The 12353-nt window shown below is 34.1% G+C and overlaps 1 protein-coding gene and 1 pseudogene across 1 annotated transcript; one reads left to right on the top strand and one right to left on the bottom strand.

Moving 5' to 3' along the window:
• Window positions 1–478: 478 nt before the first annotated feature.
• On the bottom strand, window positions 479–5219 carry LOC132301134 (uncharacterized). Its single transcript, XM_059798412.1, has 9 exons — window positions 4959–5219; window positions 3319–3846; window positions 3141–3206; window positions 2683–2849; window positions 2419–2575; window positions 2235–2379; window positions 1765–2147; window positions 1229–1333; window positions 479–1133 (listed from the first exon to the last, which is right to left on the bottom strand). Exons 1-9 carry the CDS (start codon window positions 5085–5087, stop codon window positions 837–839), a joined length of 1977 nt encoding a protein of 658 aa, XP_059654395.1. The 5' UTR covers window positions 5088–5219; the 3' UTR covers window positions 479–836.
• A 6216-nt stretch (window positions 5220–11435) lies between these two features.
• On the top strand, window positions 11436–12353 carry LOC132301133 (eukaryotic translation initiation factor 4B3-like; annotated as a pseudogene).

Raw genomic sequence — 12353 nt, 5'->3', positions numbered from 1 at the left:
TGCCTAAAGGTTTTTTTTTTTTTTTTTTGTTTTTTGAACTTCTTGGAAAAAACTGTAGTATTGAAAAATTTCAATACTTTATTTTTTCTTTTTTTTCTTGGTGACAATCTGTGTAGACGAGTGTAAGACAGTAAACGAACTACCAAACTGACAGGTTACGAATGTCATAATCCTATAACACTTGAAAAAGATAAAAATAAAGTGTTATATGTAGGTTTAACAATCCGTTTTTAAAACTGTGATGGTCATAAACTCATCAAAATTCCACAATTGAGCCTCCTCATAATGGAGCCACTTTATAGTCAATGGGGGCAATTCTTAATAATTTTTTTTACTATTATATACCACTAATTTTTCTTATTTTCAATGATATACTTAAAAAAATTTCACTTCGTCCCTCTTTAAAAAAAAAATAAAAAACATTCACTTTTGTCCCCTTCCCACAACTTCATAGATCCGTCCATGAAGAGTAGTCCGGCCCTGGGAGCCAAAAGTGAACAAAATATATTACTTCATCAATATCATTATTTTTAGCGAAGTTGGGGTTTTTGTCCAAGAATTGGAGGACTCTTGAGAGGGATTGGGAGGTAACATAATTTGGTTTCTTGTTAGATTTTATTCTTTTTCTTTTTTTCTTTTGGCTTGAGTTATTGTATTGCATTGCTTTATTTATTACGATGGCAAGATCAAGGAGATTGTGTGCATGTGGTGCATGTGGAGCACAACTTCCTTCCAACAACATAAACACATTCCATCCCATATATTACAAGAAGTAGACTACAGAAATGAGCCTAATTTTGGTCCTCAAATGTAAGGCTCCTCCTACTCATCTATGATTAGCCATGGCTACTTCCAGGACTTGCCAGTGTTAGATTCACTCCCTGAAGATCACTCTTGATCTTTGTCTCCCTGCCTAAAGATGGAGCCCCTCTAATGGGCGGCGATGGTCGATTACCCTGAGCTTGTCGGAGACCCTGAACCGGTTCTCGCTTTGACAGTGTTGGCAGCTGGGAATGCCTTCCAAATGGACTTGCATGATTCATGTTGTGGTGTGGTTGAGCAATGGCCATATGACTTGTTAGGGATGGAGGATTTTGACTCACAATGGCACTTCTTGAGACAACCTCAGGTCCCTGGTTGACAAATGAGTTTCAGAAACATGTTTTTAAACACTCGGACAAAAATGGAAAGAGAGGTAAATTAAATTTCCCCGAATTTAAGAGCTTACCGGAGCAAATAAGACCCCCCTAAATATCTTTCCGTCGACTGTTGCAGTCATCAGGTAACCAGAGTCGAAAGCCCCATCAACTTTACCTCGAATCTCTGCTCCAATCTAGTGTGAAAAATTAAGTTGAAACAATAAGCAAGAAGGTAAATGCACCCCTTTTAAGCACTCCTTTTCTTATGGTTTTCATGACAAAAATGACAAACATGCTCCTAATACTCGATTTTCCTATGTAAGTGTTAGGGACGCTAATGTATAGCGTTACATGCATTTGGTTAAAAGGGAGTGTGAATATCGGCTCCCCTTTGCTTATTGGAAAAACATCAGTGGTAGAGCAGTGGGATATGAGGAATGATTGTGCATAACTTGCTTTAAGAAAACATGGGTTCTAAGTAGTATTGATTGAGGAGTGCAATAGTCAATGTGTTAACATATACACTACTCAGAAAAAGCAGTGGCATGAGAGTGTGTGTGTGTGTGTGTATTTGTTAAGTATGATTGCTAATAACTTGAAGAGTTTAAAAGTATTGATAATCTACCAGGTTATGGAAGGGTCCCGCCTCCAAGTATTTCTGTTCAGGTGCTGGACAGTGCTCTTCATGTCTACCCGTGTGAAATATGTGACGATTTTGTTCTGACTTCGGCAGGTTGAGATGTTCTCCCAAGACATGGAGATCTTGTGAAGTCCTTCGGACAACGTTGCTGCTTTGGAAATTGCTTGGAGTTTGATTTTTCTGCAACAAACGGAACACTTGAGAAGTTGTGACCAAACGAGTGGCTTTCTTAACCGGGGTTTTCTGTTCTTGATCAGATTGGGATGGAGATGAGTGCTGGGAGAGGGAAAGAGAGTGCTCTTCAGGTTCCGATTCCATCTCCCAAGTCTTTGAACTGCTTGTCCTTCTCCTCTTCGGATGCATAGCATCTTTAAAACAACAAAAAGTTCTAGTTATGTTTTGGAATCTCTATTCATAGTTATGATAAAAATCTTAAATTCCTTTTTAGTTCCAACCTGAACTGAATTGAAAACACCGCTTTGATTTTAAGTCGAGCTCATGAGCTTCCTTTCTTTCTACGCCATTCACCAACATCGTTCTCTGCCACAAATCACACATAAACTTAATTGTCTCAAAAACAAAACAAAAAAAAATCAGTTGAAAGGAGTTAAGTTATGCATCTATTCTCTTTTTCCACACCGAATTATCATCTGCTACTCTTGAAAACCTTCTTTTTCCTTGGTTGCAATGTTTTCCAAAAATTTTGCACAAGGAAATGTTGTAACAGCCTTTGGGATGTTCAGCTCCAAGCTGCAAGACAACTAACTCGTTAAGAGGACGCTCATCCTCCCCACACCTGCAAATTTGAAGCAGCAAACAAAGAAACAAAGCAATGAACATCCACTCTCAGAGAGGAGGAAGGCACCATATATAATAGGGATTGCTAAAATTATAAAAGCTTACCCTCCATAGATGACAATGTCTCTCTCGGTAATGACTGCTGTATGAGAGAACCGCCCTTGTGGTTGCTGGCCGCATATCTCAAGCCGAGTCCAAGAACAGGTATTTATATCAAGAACCCAAACATCATTATAGTATTGCTTGTCTCCAACCCCTCCAATGACATATACCTGTAAATCAGGACTAGCAAAATAACCTTTCTGACATAGAATTCATTTACATGGAAGAGTTTCATAGTACAAAACGAAACATCACCAGGATTCAACATATATAACAATAGGCACTGCTATTCTAAGATTAAGACATTTTTCAAAACCTTAAAATTATTCGATTTTTTGCAATGAGATCAATCCATTTTTAAATGTTAGGAAAAAAAAAAAAAAACTTGATCTCAAAAATCGGAGTGCTCAAATGCCTCTTTACTCTTCTTTCACTTGGTACGTATTAGTAACATGACTAACCTTCGTTCCAATATTCACTGCAGCATGCCCTGCTCGAAAACCAGGTGAAGATCCTTGAACAGCTAGCTGTAACAAAAAAAAAAAGGTTTTAGTTAAGAGCTTATATGAAATTAAATTTGTATAAAACATTTGAGACACTGAAACTAGATATAGATATAATGTTATATAGAGTTCATACCCTTGACCAAGTTAATGTATCCATATCAAGCATGTCAACGTCATCTTGATACCGATCACCGCAGTCTCCACCATACACGAAAAGCTTGTTCCCTACTGCAACAGCAATGTGACTGTCCCTAGGGGCAGGAACATCACCTTTCACCTCTGGGGAAGTCCATCTCATGGTCTTGAGGTCGAGAACATGTAAATCATTCAAATAATTTGCCTCCCCCTCTCCACTACCCCCGAATATAACCAATTTCTCATAACCAACAAGCGTTGCAGTGTGACTTTCGCGAGGGGAAGGTGGAACCCCTTTACAGTTAGGTTGTGTCCACTCTCTCGACCTGAGATCCAATATATGAAGATCATTGACCTTCTTAGAACCATTAGTGCCCCCGAATACTATCATCCTATGCCCCACAATTACAGCACTGTGGCTGTCTCTTGGACCTGGTCCCTGCCCATTGGTCACAAGAGTGTTCCAAGCCATTGTATCTAAATTTAGAACAAGGACATCCGCGAAATGCAAACCCCCACGACATCCCTGAAATTGGTATAAACAGATAAAGCAATTAAAATGTGGCATTCGAGACTAGATTATGCTTCTATTAAGAGAAATTTAAAGCTTTCGTTCTTATTTTCGAGTAGGCAAACTGAGAGAAAAATGGTGAAGTGAAAATTCTGATCAAACACAAAACATAACTATCTTTCATAGTTCTTGTTTATAAAAAGAATTATTTCCTTGCAACCATCAAAGTCTAAACCACCTATAAAATTTCCAAAATAGAACAAAAAATTAAAAATAAAAAATCAATTCACAAGACCAACCACATTTGGAGAAGCAAGAGGATTTGAATCCAATGATATCCAAAATTCTTTCTACTCTTTCTTTCTCTCATCGGCTTGACAATCTAATGGAACAAAAACGAGATACCAAATCCGGATTCATAATACCTCAACATCCTTCCATTATCTTCTTAAAGATCTTCTTCCTTATGAGTGATTTTTGTAAGATCAAAGTATTAGAGCATTAAGTCTTTTGTGGAATAAAACTAGTTTAAAATTATTCATCCAAAAAAAAAAAAAAAACTAGCTTAAGATCAAAAACAGAAATCAAGGATAACTTTATTAACATGTATGATAAGGAAAGAAATTGCAGGGTAACTGGGAAAAACAACTACATGGATAAAAGGGGAAAAGAAGGGAATAGGAAAACATTTCTATGTCAAGAAAACAAGAGGACTATTGTGATTCTACTATACATTAATTAGAGGAAATAAAACAAAGACAAACTTCAGACAATATCACAACAAGAAACAAAGGAAGAAAAAAAATGAAAGAACAAAAACATTTAAAGAAAGTCCATCTATTATTACCCAAAGATACCATACCACAGACTAGAACAAAAAAAAAATACAAATTCCCACCAAAAAAATAAAGGTCAAAAAAATAACTAAATACCACAGCAGACATCAAGAAAACTACCAGTGATAAAAGCAGAGCAGTTATGATAATGACCCAAACAGCATGATAACACACACACACACACATTTCAAACAGCATTATTTTCATGAAAAAAACTCAGGATATTATTAAGAAAATAAAGAAAAAAATCCCAAAAAAAAAAAAAAAAAAAAAAAAAAAAAAAAAACTTACCCCAAAGACATAGACAAATCCATTAGAATAACAAGCAGAGTGCCCCCATCTCTCTGAAGGATTAAAGCCCAGGACTTTTGGATAGAGCCACATTGCCTTCTTTGCAACTTCAACTCCTAGAGACCCCATTTTCGCTCTCTCTCTCTCTCTCTCTCTCTGAGAGTATATCTTATGTTTAATTCAGAACCCAGTGCAGATTTATTAACAAAGATGAAGAAGAAACAGTGGAAAATAGCAATAGAGAGTCAAAAGAGGACATCAACAAGCCAAGTGACACATCAACCATCTGTGTCAATATACATGAAAAGATGGGAGCTTTCATGTCCAGATTACTGTGGCAACCAACAAAAACAGATGGTTGTGGTAAAAAGAATATACAGTATATGTATATGTATATGTATATATATATATATATATTAAATCTTCTTCTTATCCATTTTAAAGTACTCCCCAAATTGCTTATTTTTCACCTATTACTCACACATATATGACAAGGATTAATTATGACCAAATATCAGGCCCTTTATCTATATGTGTATATATATATATATCACATGTGGCTGATATAATCAATGGATGGGGAACAGAAGTGATGCAGAATCATGAGAATGAGACTGTTGTAGGGAGAGAGATCTTTCTTCACTATCTTTTTAATTGATTCTTTATTTGTTTTTCTTTGCTTTTCTCAAATGTCTAACTGGAAATGATGGTATGGGGGCATTGGGTTGTGGGAAATGATGGGGGAGGTGTATGGGTTTTGAGGCTCTGGCGGTACTGTGTGTGTGTGTGTGAGAGAGAGAGAGAGAGAGGAGGGGAGGGGGGGTCTTTTCTACGTGTTGTTTTAGACAGGTGGTTTCCTTTCCTTCTTTCTTTGTTAAGATGATGTTGGGATTGATGGAAGTGAAATTTTTCACACCAATCTCACCCAATTTTCAAGGTGGGTTACTGAGGGATCTAGAATTTTATATAACTCTTCTCAAGGGGCTTTGGGGGAAGCGTGGGGCTTTGAGTTTTGCAAAAAAAAAATTGAGTTTTGGGAAGGGTGTCAATGTTGTTGCTGACTTGTGTAACTGGAATTTGTAAAGCAGTCAATACAACTATCAATGAGACAATACTTTACTCTGCCATAGGCACATAATGACTAATTACTATTTTAGGAACAAATTTGCTTCACTACAACATTACTTAACAAATTATCTAATTACTATTTAATCATGTCGAAATAATGTCATTCTTTAATGATTTTATAAGTAATAACTCAAAAGAATAATATTTGAATGGATAATTCAAGTCTAAAAGATTAATTGAATGTTTCAAGTAAAACTCACAATTCTCGCTTAAACATATCTGAGGATATAAAAACTCTTCAACTAATGTTTTAGATTTGAATTATCAGTTCAAATTGTTGTGTTCTTTCTTAAAAAAAAGGAATTTTCAAGAATAATGCAATCCAAGTTAGTTCCGCTTGTATCAACTCTCTTACATGGTTCTGTTTGTTGTCAAAAAAAAAAAAAAAAACCTCTCTTACTGGAAATTTCAATATACTATTGTTCTCATTACTCTCATGTGAGAGAATCTTACAAGTGGAATCGATTTGTATAACAATTATTTTCTCAAAAAATAATTGAACGCTTTTTTAATTGTAATCTCTTTCAGATATCTTCCCCTCCCCCAATAATAAAAATAAATATATAAATAACAAGAAGAAAAAATCAAAAGAATATAAATGAAATTTTTTTAAATAAATAACGAGGGTAAGTCTTCGAAGAAGTACAACTAAACGTGTGAGTTTCTTGTGAATAACAAATATATATATATATATAAGTTAAAATTGAATAGTAATAAAAAGTGTCACTTAATGTAATTTTTGTAGTTTATTTACTTTTCTTATATTAGGTGTTCAAATAAAGAGCTAGTTATCATTAATCTGCCCTCTTACTTTTTTTCTTTGCAACTTTTTAGTTTCATTTCCACGTGCAAGTTAGACGCATAAATGTCTACTACTTTGTTTGATTCATTCCTTAACAACTTTTGTTTTATTAGATGAATGATTATAAAATAGTTTGCATCATTATACTTTTGAACATGATAATTCTATGGAAATAAATTTGTTTTCTCTAAACTCCTTAAAGTTCATATAAATTTATTACAAAATATTCAACTTATTAGAGTGACTTCTCAATTATTTAAATTTCTTCATTTTTCACCAATTTCATTAATTTTTTTTAATATACATTTAACATATATGATTAAAATTAAATGTAACGAGTCGAATGTTGGTCCCTTTTTTAAAAAACTTATATTATTGAATAATTCAACATATTTGCCTATACAAACTCATTTTTTTTTTTTTGCATCTCAATCCGACATTGGGACGAGAACCTATAATAGTAGTCTTGTATGGGACTAAATTACTCACTCCATCTCAAAAATAAGTTTTCACCTTTTTATTTTTTTCGGTCCTAAAATAAGTATCATATTTAAAAAGCTAATGTATTATTTTGTAATATTTTATTTAACCTTTTTATGTTGAACTTATAAAAAGTAAATCATTATATCATTATTGATCCATTACTGTAGGGGTGGCAATTTGTGTTCACGGATTATAATTGTGTCAAGATCCCTCAACACTAACCTGATCTGTTTATCAATCTAGTATTTACTGTTAGATTGAGTATTATTAATAATCTAAATAATATAATGTCTTATTTTAGTAAATAAGTCATTAAACGGGTTAATTATGTCAATCCATTACGATTTGAACCCGTTTAATGTCAACACAAATTCACTTAATTTGTATCGTGTTGGCGGGTCATATCAAACTTAGACACCCCTACTCTATAGGTAAATTTAATAATTCATTCATTACTAATATAATAACAAATAAATAAAAACAATACTAAAAATTATTATCTTCAAAAGTTAAATTCTCATGGAGTGACACTTATTTTTGGAAGGTAGGAGTATTTCAAAATCTTAAAACTTAAAAAAATAAAAATAAAATAAAAATAAAAACAAATACCTCGGGATGATATTAAAAAAATAAGGGTAAAGTACATTGACACTCCCTAAGGTTTGAGGTAAGGACACATAGATGAAAGTTAGCTATTTTCGGACAGTGACACCCCCTTGTAAAATTTATCATCTAAACATAGCCTTAAAACATGTGAAAAGTCTACTTTACCCTTCACTATTTTATTAATTTTAATTATAAAATATCAAAATACTTAAATAACCCAAATTATCTTTTTCATCCTCCCCCCCCCCCCTTTTTCTCTCTCTCTCTCTATATATATATACACCGTAACCCCTGTAAATCCCTACAAAACATGTTGCTTATTTCATTACCGTCAAGATAATCGGGAGAGATTGGTGATTTAAACGGCGGCCAGAGATTCCAATGCTGGCAAAGCTGTGCACGATGCTCAACTAATAGATGGTTTCAGTGTGATACCCCCGAATTTCCGAATGCGGGTTGGCCAGGCCCACACCCGAATACCCGAGGATATTAAAATAAATTGATAATAAACGAACACAGAGTACAAAAGAATAAAGAAGAATAAATAAAATGCTGACAAGAAACTAAAATGATAATCTAATAATAAATCTCATAATATATTTTCATTAATTAATAAACTCTTCTGATACAACTAATCCTCCAAAATACAATTCGGGAATCCATACTGTGTGGACCCCTAGAAAATCCAAACTAAACAAATGACAGTAATCTAAAACAGGAAACTGAATCATAAAGGAACTCCTATGTAGCATCGGAAGAATGAAGTAGACTGATCCCTACTCAGCACGAACAACCTCTACTCGTGACGAACACCTGAAAAATAATTGTGGGTCAGGCCCACAAACAAGTTCTACTCTACTACAGTCCAAGCAGAGATTCGATACACGTATACATCCTAGTCAATCCAACAGTAACTAGTAGTCCGTATATATATATATACACACTAAAGGAACCTCACTAGACTATAGGGTTGTCTCAACCTGAATAGTAGGCAACATGCAAAACGCACATATAGTGGGCATGAGTACCTAGACCTACCAGGGTACACAACTACATTATATCTAGCTACACATCCCTGGCGATATACGCGCCCTAACTATTGATCCTTAGACTCAAGCTCATATCATGGCACCATACTTATATATATATAATCTAGTAACCATCCTATCCAGTATAAATTAATCCTCCATAAGTCATTCAACTTGTTCAGCTGACCTGACTTGAATATAAGTAGGACTTAACATTTTAGTTAATCCATTCCCTTATATAATAAATTAATCCTCCATAAGTCATTCAACTTGTTCAGCTGACCTGACTTAAATATAAGTAGGACTTAACATTTTAGTTAATCCATTCCCTTATAAAATAGGTAGGACTTAACTGATAAGTTAATCCATCCCTAGAATGCCATCGTCACATACCGGTACATTAAACCACACAATCCAATAATTGATGTAACAATTAAGGAAATACATCAAACATTCCATAAATAACTATGATAAATATGATATCAAGTTATCGCATAATATGAATGACTTATTATTTCTTTAAACTTCCTATATCATATGTCCTACACAAACTGAATCTTATACATGATGATATTTTATTATACCGTTAAATAAGGATTCTCTATATCCAATTCATCCTACACATTTAATCTCAATTGTTAAAATATTTTAAAAGATTAAATTCATTCGTTTGTTTAAAACATTCAAATAGCAAGCATCATTATGATTGAGTCTATTTAAATTTATTAAAACCCAAACCTAGTCCCTATTTAATGTTCAGGAATCCTAGGCATGTTTCTACGTTCCATCATTCCACAGATATGAAAAATACATAATTTAAACATGTAAAAATTCACATAAGAAATCAAATCAAAATCATGCATTTTATCAATTCATAACACAAGAACATATATGAACCAATTTCATAAAACATATGTTCTAACCCAATTAAACATGCATAATTATTTAATTTTATGTGTTTAATAAATTCTGGAATTTCCTAGGCATGTACAGAAACACGAATCAAAGGGAAAGAGATAGAAGAAGAACTTGCCTTAAACTTTTGGATCGAAAGTTAAACTTCTTCTTCCTTGATCTTCTCTCTATAGGGTTTTTCTCTTCATTCCTTCCTTTTCCTCCTTCCCTCTCTAACACTATCTCTCCAGTATATATCACGTGAATATTTCTAACCCCCTTTTACAACCTATAGCTATATATTTATAAACTAAATAAAATAACCATAACTCTTTTCCCAAACCAAGTCAACTAAAACAAAATGAAAATAAAAATATTAAAAAGGTAAGCAAAATATGTTACGTATATAATTTATGTATATGTTTATTAAATAAATAAATTATACACATTCCATTATTTATTAATGGATTATCCAATAATATTTAAGTTACCATAATATTATAAAGTAACTTAAAACATAACACGTATCAAATCTATGTATATTTTTATTATTTAAATAAACATATACATCAAATTAAATATTACTACCCAAATTACCATAAAAGTAATTAATAAATTACTTTCTTTTTTATATATATATTAAAAAGGTAAGTAAAATATATTACGTATATAATTTATGTATATGTTTATTAAATAAATAAATTATACACATTCCATTATTTATTAATGAATTATCCAATAATACTTAAGTTACCATAATATTATAAAGTAACATAAAACATAACACGTATCAAATCTATGTATATTTTTATTATTTAAATATAAAACATATACATCAGATTAAATATTACTACCCAAGTTATCATAAAAATAATTAATAAATTACTTTCCTTTTTATATATGTATATAATATATATCTATATATATATATATATACATTATTCATGGGTAATAATCCATACACATCCAATCTCCTATCCAAGTAGTCCATGGGACCCAATTGGTTGGCCCATTACTACTAACCATAACCATAAAAGAAAAATAAAATAAAATAATAAAAGAAAAGAAAATATTTAATTTACAATTAATCAAAACACCATTTAAGCACATAATCTAATTAAACAATTAACACATAGACAAATACAAATAATACATAGACACATAATCAAATAATCAAGTAATACATAATTCAATTAAACACATAAGCAATTAGTCAAATAATTAATTAAATAATTAAAAAATACAATTAAAACAAATAAATAAATACCGAGGCTATCCTTTTAAAATTAGGGGTATTACATTCAGTGTAGTGGGATCGCCGACGTGAAGGTTGTTGGGATCACCGGCGGTGAGATGAGACAACGTCAGCGATTTCGAAGACCAAGGTCTCAACGACAGGGACGTTTTACTCCAATTGACACGAATCCACAGCCTCCATTTATATAACAGGTCTCTTCGCTGCCAAAGAACGTTATCTCGACCTATCTACACTGTGATATAGAGTGAGAAAGAAATAGAGTTCTAAAGAGAGAAACTATGGTGGCAACTGTTAATGCGTGGTCCAAACCAGGCGCATGGGCACTCCATTCCGAAGAACACGAAAACGAGCTTCTTCAGCAAAAGACCGACAACGACTCCAAACACTTCAACGGCGGCGATGCCTCCAATCTCCTCCGTGACACGGCGGCGCTCATGGACTTCCCTCCCCTTTTCTCGACGAAAGCCACTAAGATAAAGAAGAAAAAGGGCCAATATCTCTGACCGAATTCTCCACTTTCAGTGCCGGCCATAAGTCGGCTCAAGTCTACTAAGCCAAAGCCCTCACCACCGAAGATCTCATGATGCTTCCGACCGGTCCTCGTGAGAGAACTGTGGAGGAGACGGAGCGGTCCAGAGGTGGCGGGTTCAAATCGTACAGTTCGAACAGGTATTTGAGCAGAGACGAATCGTCAAACCCTAGGTGGAACTCTTCTATGGGTTTCTGACGAGCCTCATAGACAAAAAGGGTTTGGCAGAGATTCGAGCAGAGAATTGGCGCCTTCTTGCGCTGAAGAGACTGATGATTGGGGGGCTTCGAAGAAATCATCGTTTAGTAATGGATTTGAAAGGAAAGAGAGAGGAAAGAAGGGGGGATTTTTTGATTCACGGTCGAGGGCGTACGAATCGGAGAGTTGGGTTTCTAATAAGAGCTTTGTTCCGTCCAAAGGACGGAGATATGTTTCTAATCGTGGTGCGTTTGATAGTCTCAGAGAGAGGCGCGGAAGTTTTGAGAATGGCGGTGGGCTCGCTTCAAAAAATTGGGGGAAGAAGAAGGAAGAGGAGGGACGGAAGTTTGGAGTTAATGGTGGTGAGCTTAGAGGACGGCGCGGTGAGCTTAGAGGACGGCAGAACTGCAATCACCGTCGCTGCCTCTACTGCAACATCATTGTCGCCACCGCCCATGTGTATATATAA

This window comes from Cornus florida, unplaced genomic scaffold (genome assembly GCF_030987335.1).
Source record: "Cornus florida cultivar Cherokee Brave unplaced genomic scaffold, ASM3098733v1 CherokeeBrave_3.0.0_Hap2_Chr03, whole genome shotgun sequence".
Lineage (NCBI taxonomy): Eukaryota > Viridiplantae > Streptophyta > Magnoliopsida > Cornales > Cornaceae > Cornus > Cornus florida.
This window is presented reverse-complemented; position numbering and strand designations above follow the sequence as displayed.

What these genes read in the sequence shown, in the direction of transcription:
- LOC132301134 (XM_059798412.1), bottom strand. Translation starts at nt 5,087, where the DNA reads ATGGGGTCTCTAGGAGTTGAAGTTGCAAAGAAGGCAATGTGGCTCTAT. An exon ending in GACATTGTCATCTATGGAGG is followed by an intron (nt 2,576 to 2,682) that starts GTAAGCTTTTAT and finishes TCAAATTTGCAG; the next exon opens with GTGTGGGGAGGATGAGCGTC. An exon ending in GTGTTTTCAATTCAGTTCAG is followed by an intron (nt 2,148 to 2,234) that starts GTTGGAACTAAA and finishes GTTGTTTTAAAG; the next exon opens with ATGCTATGCATCCGAAGAGG.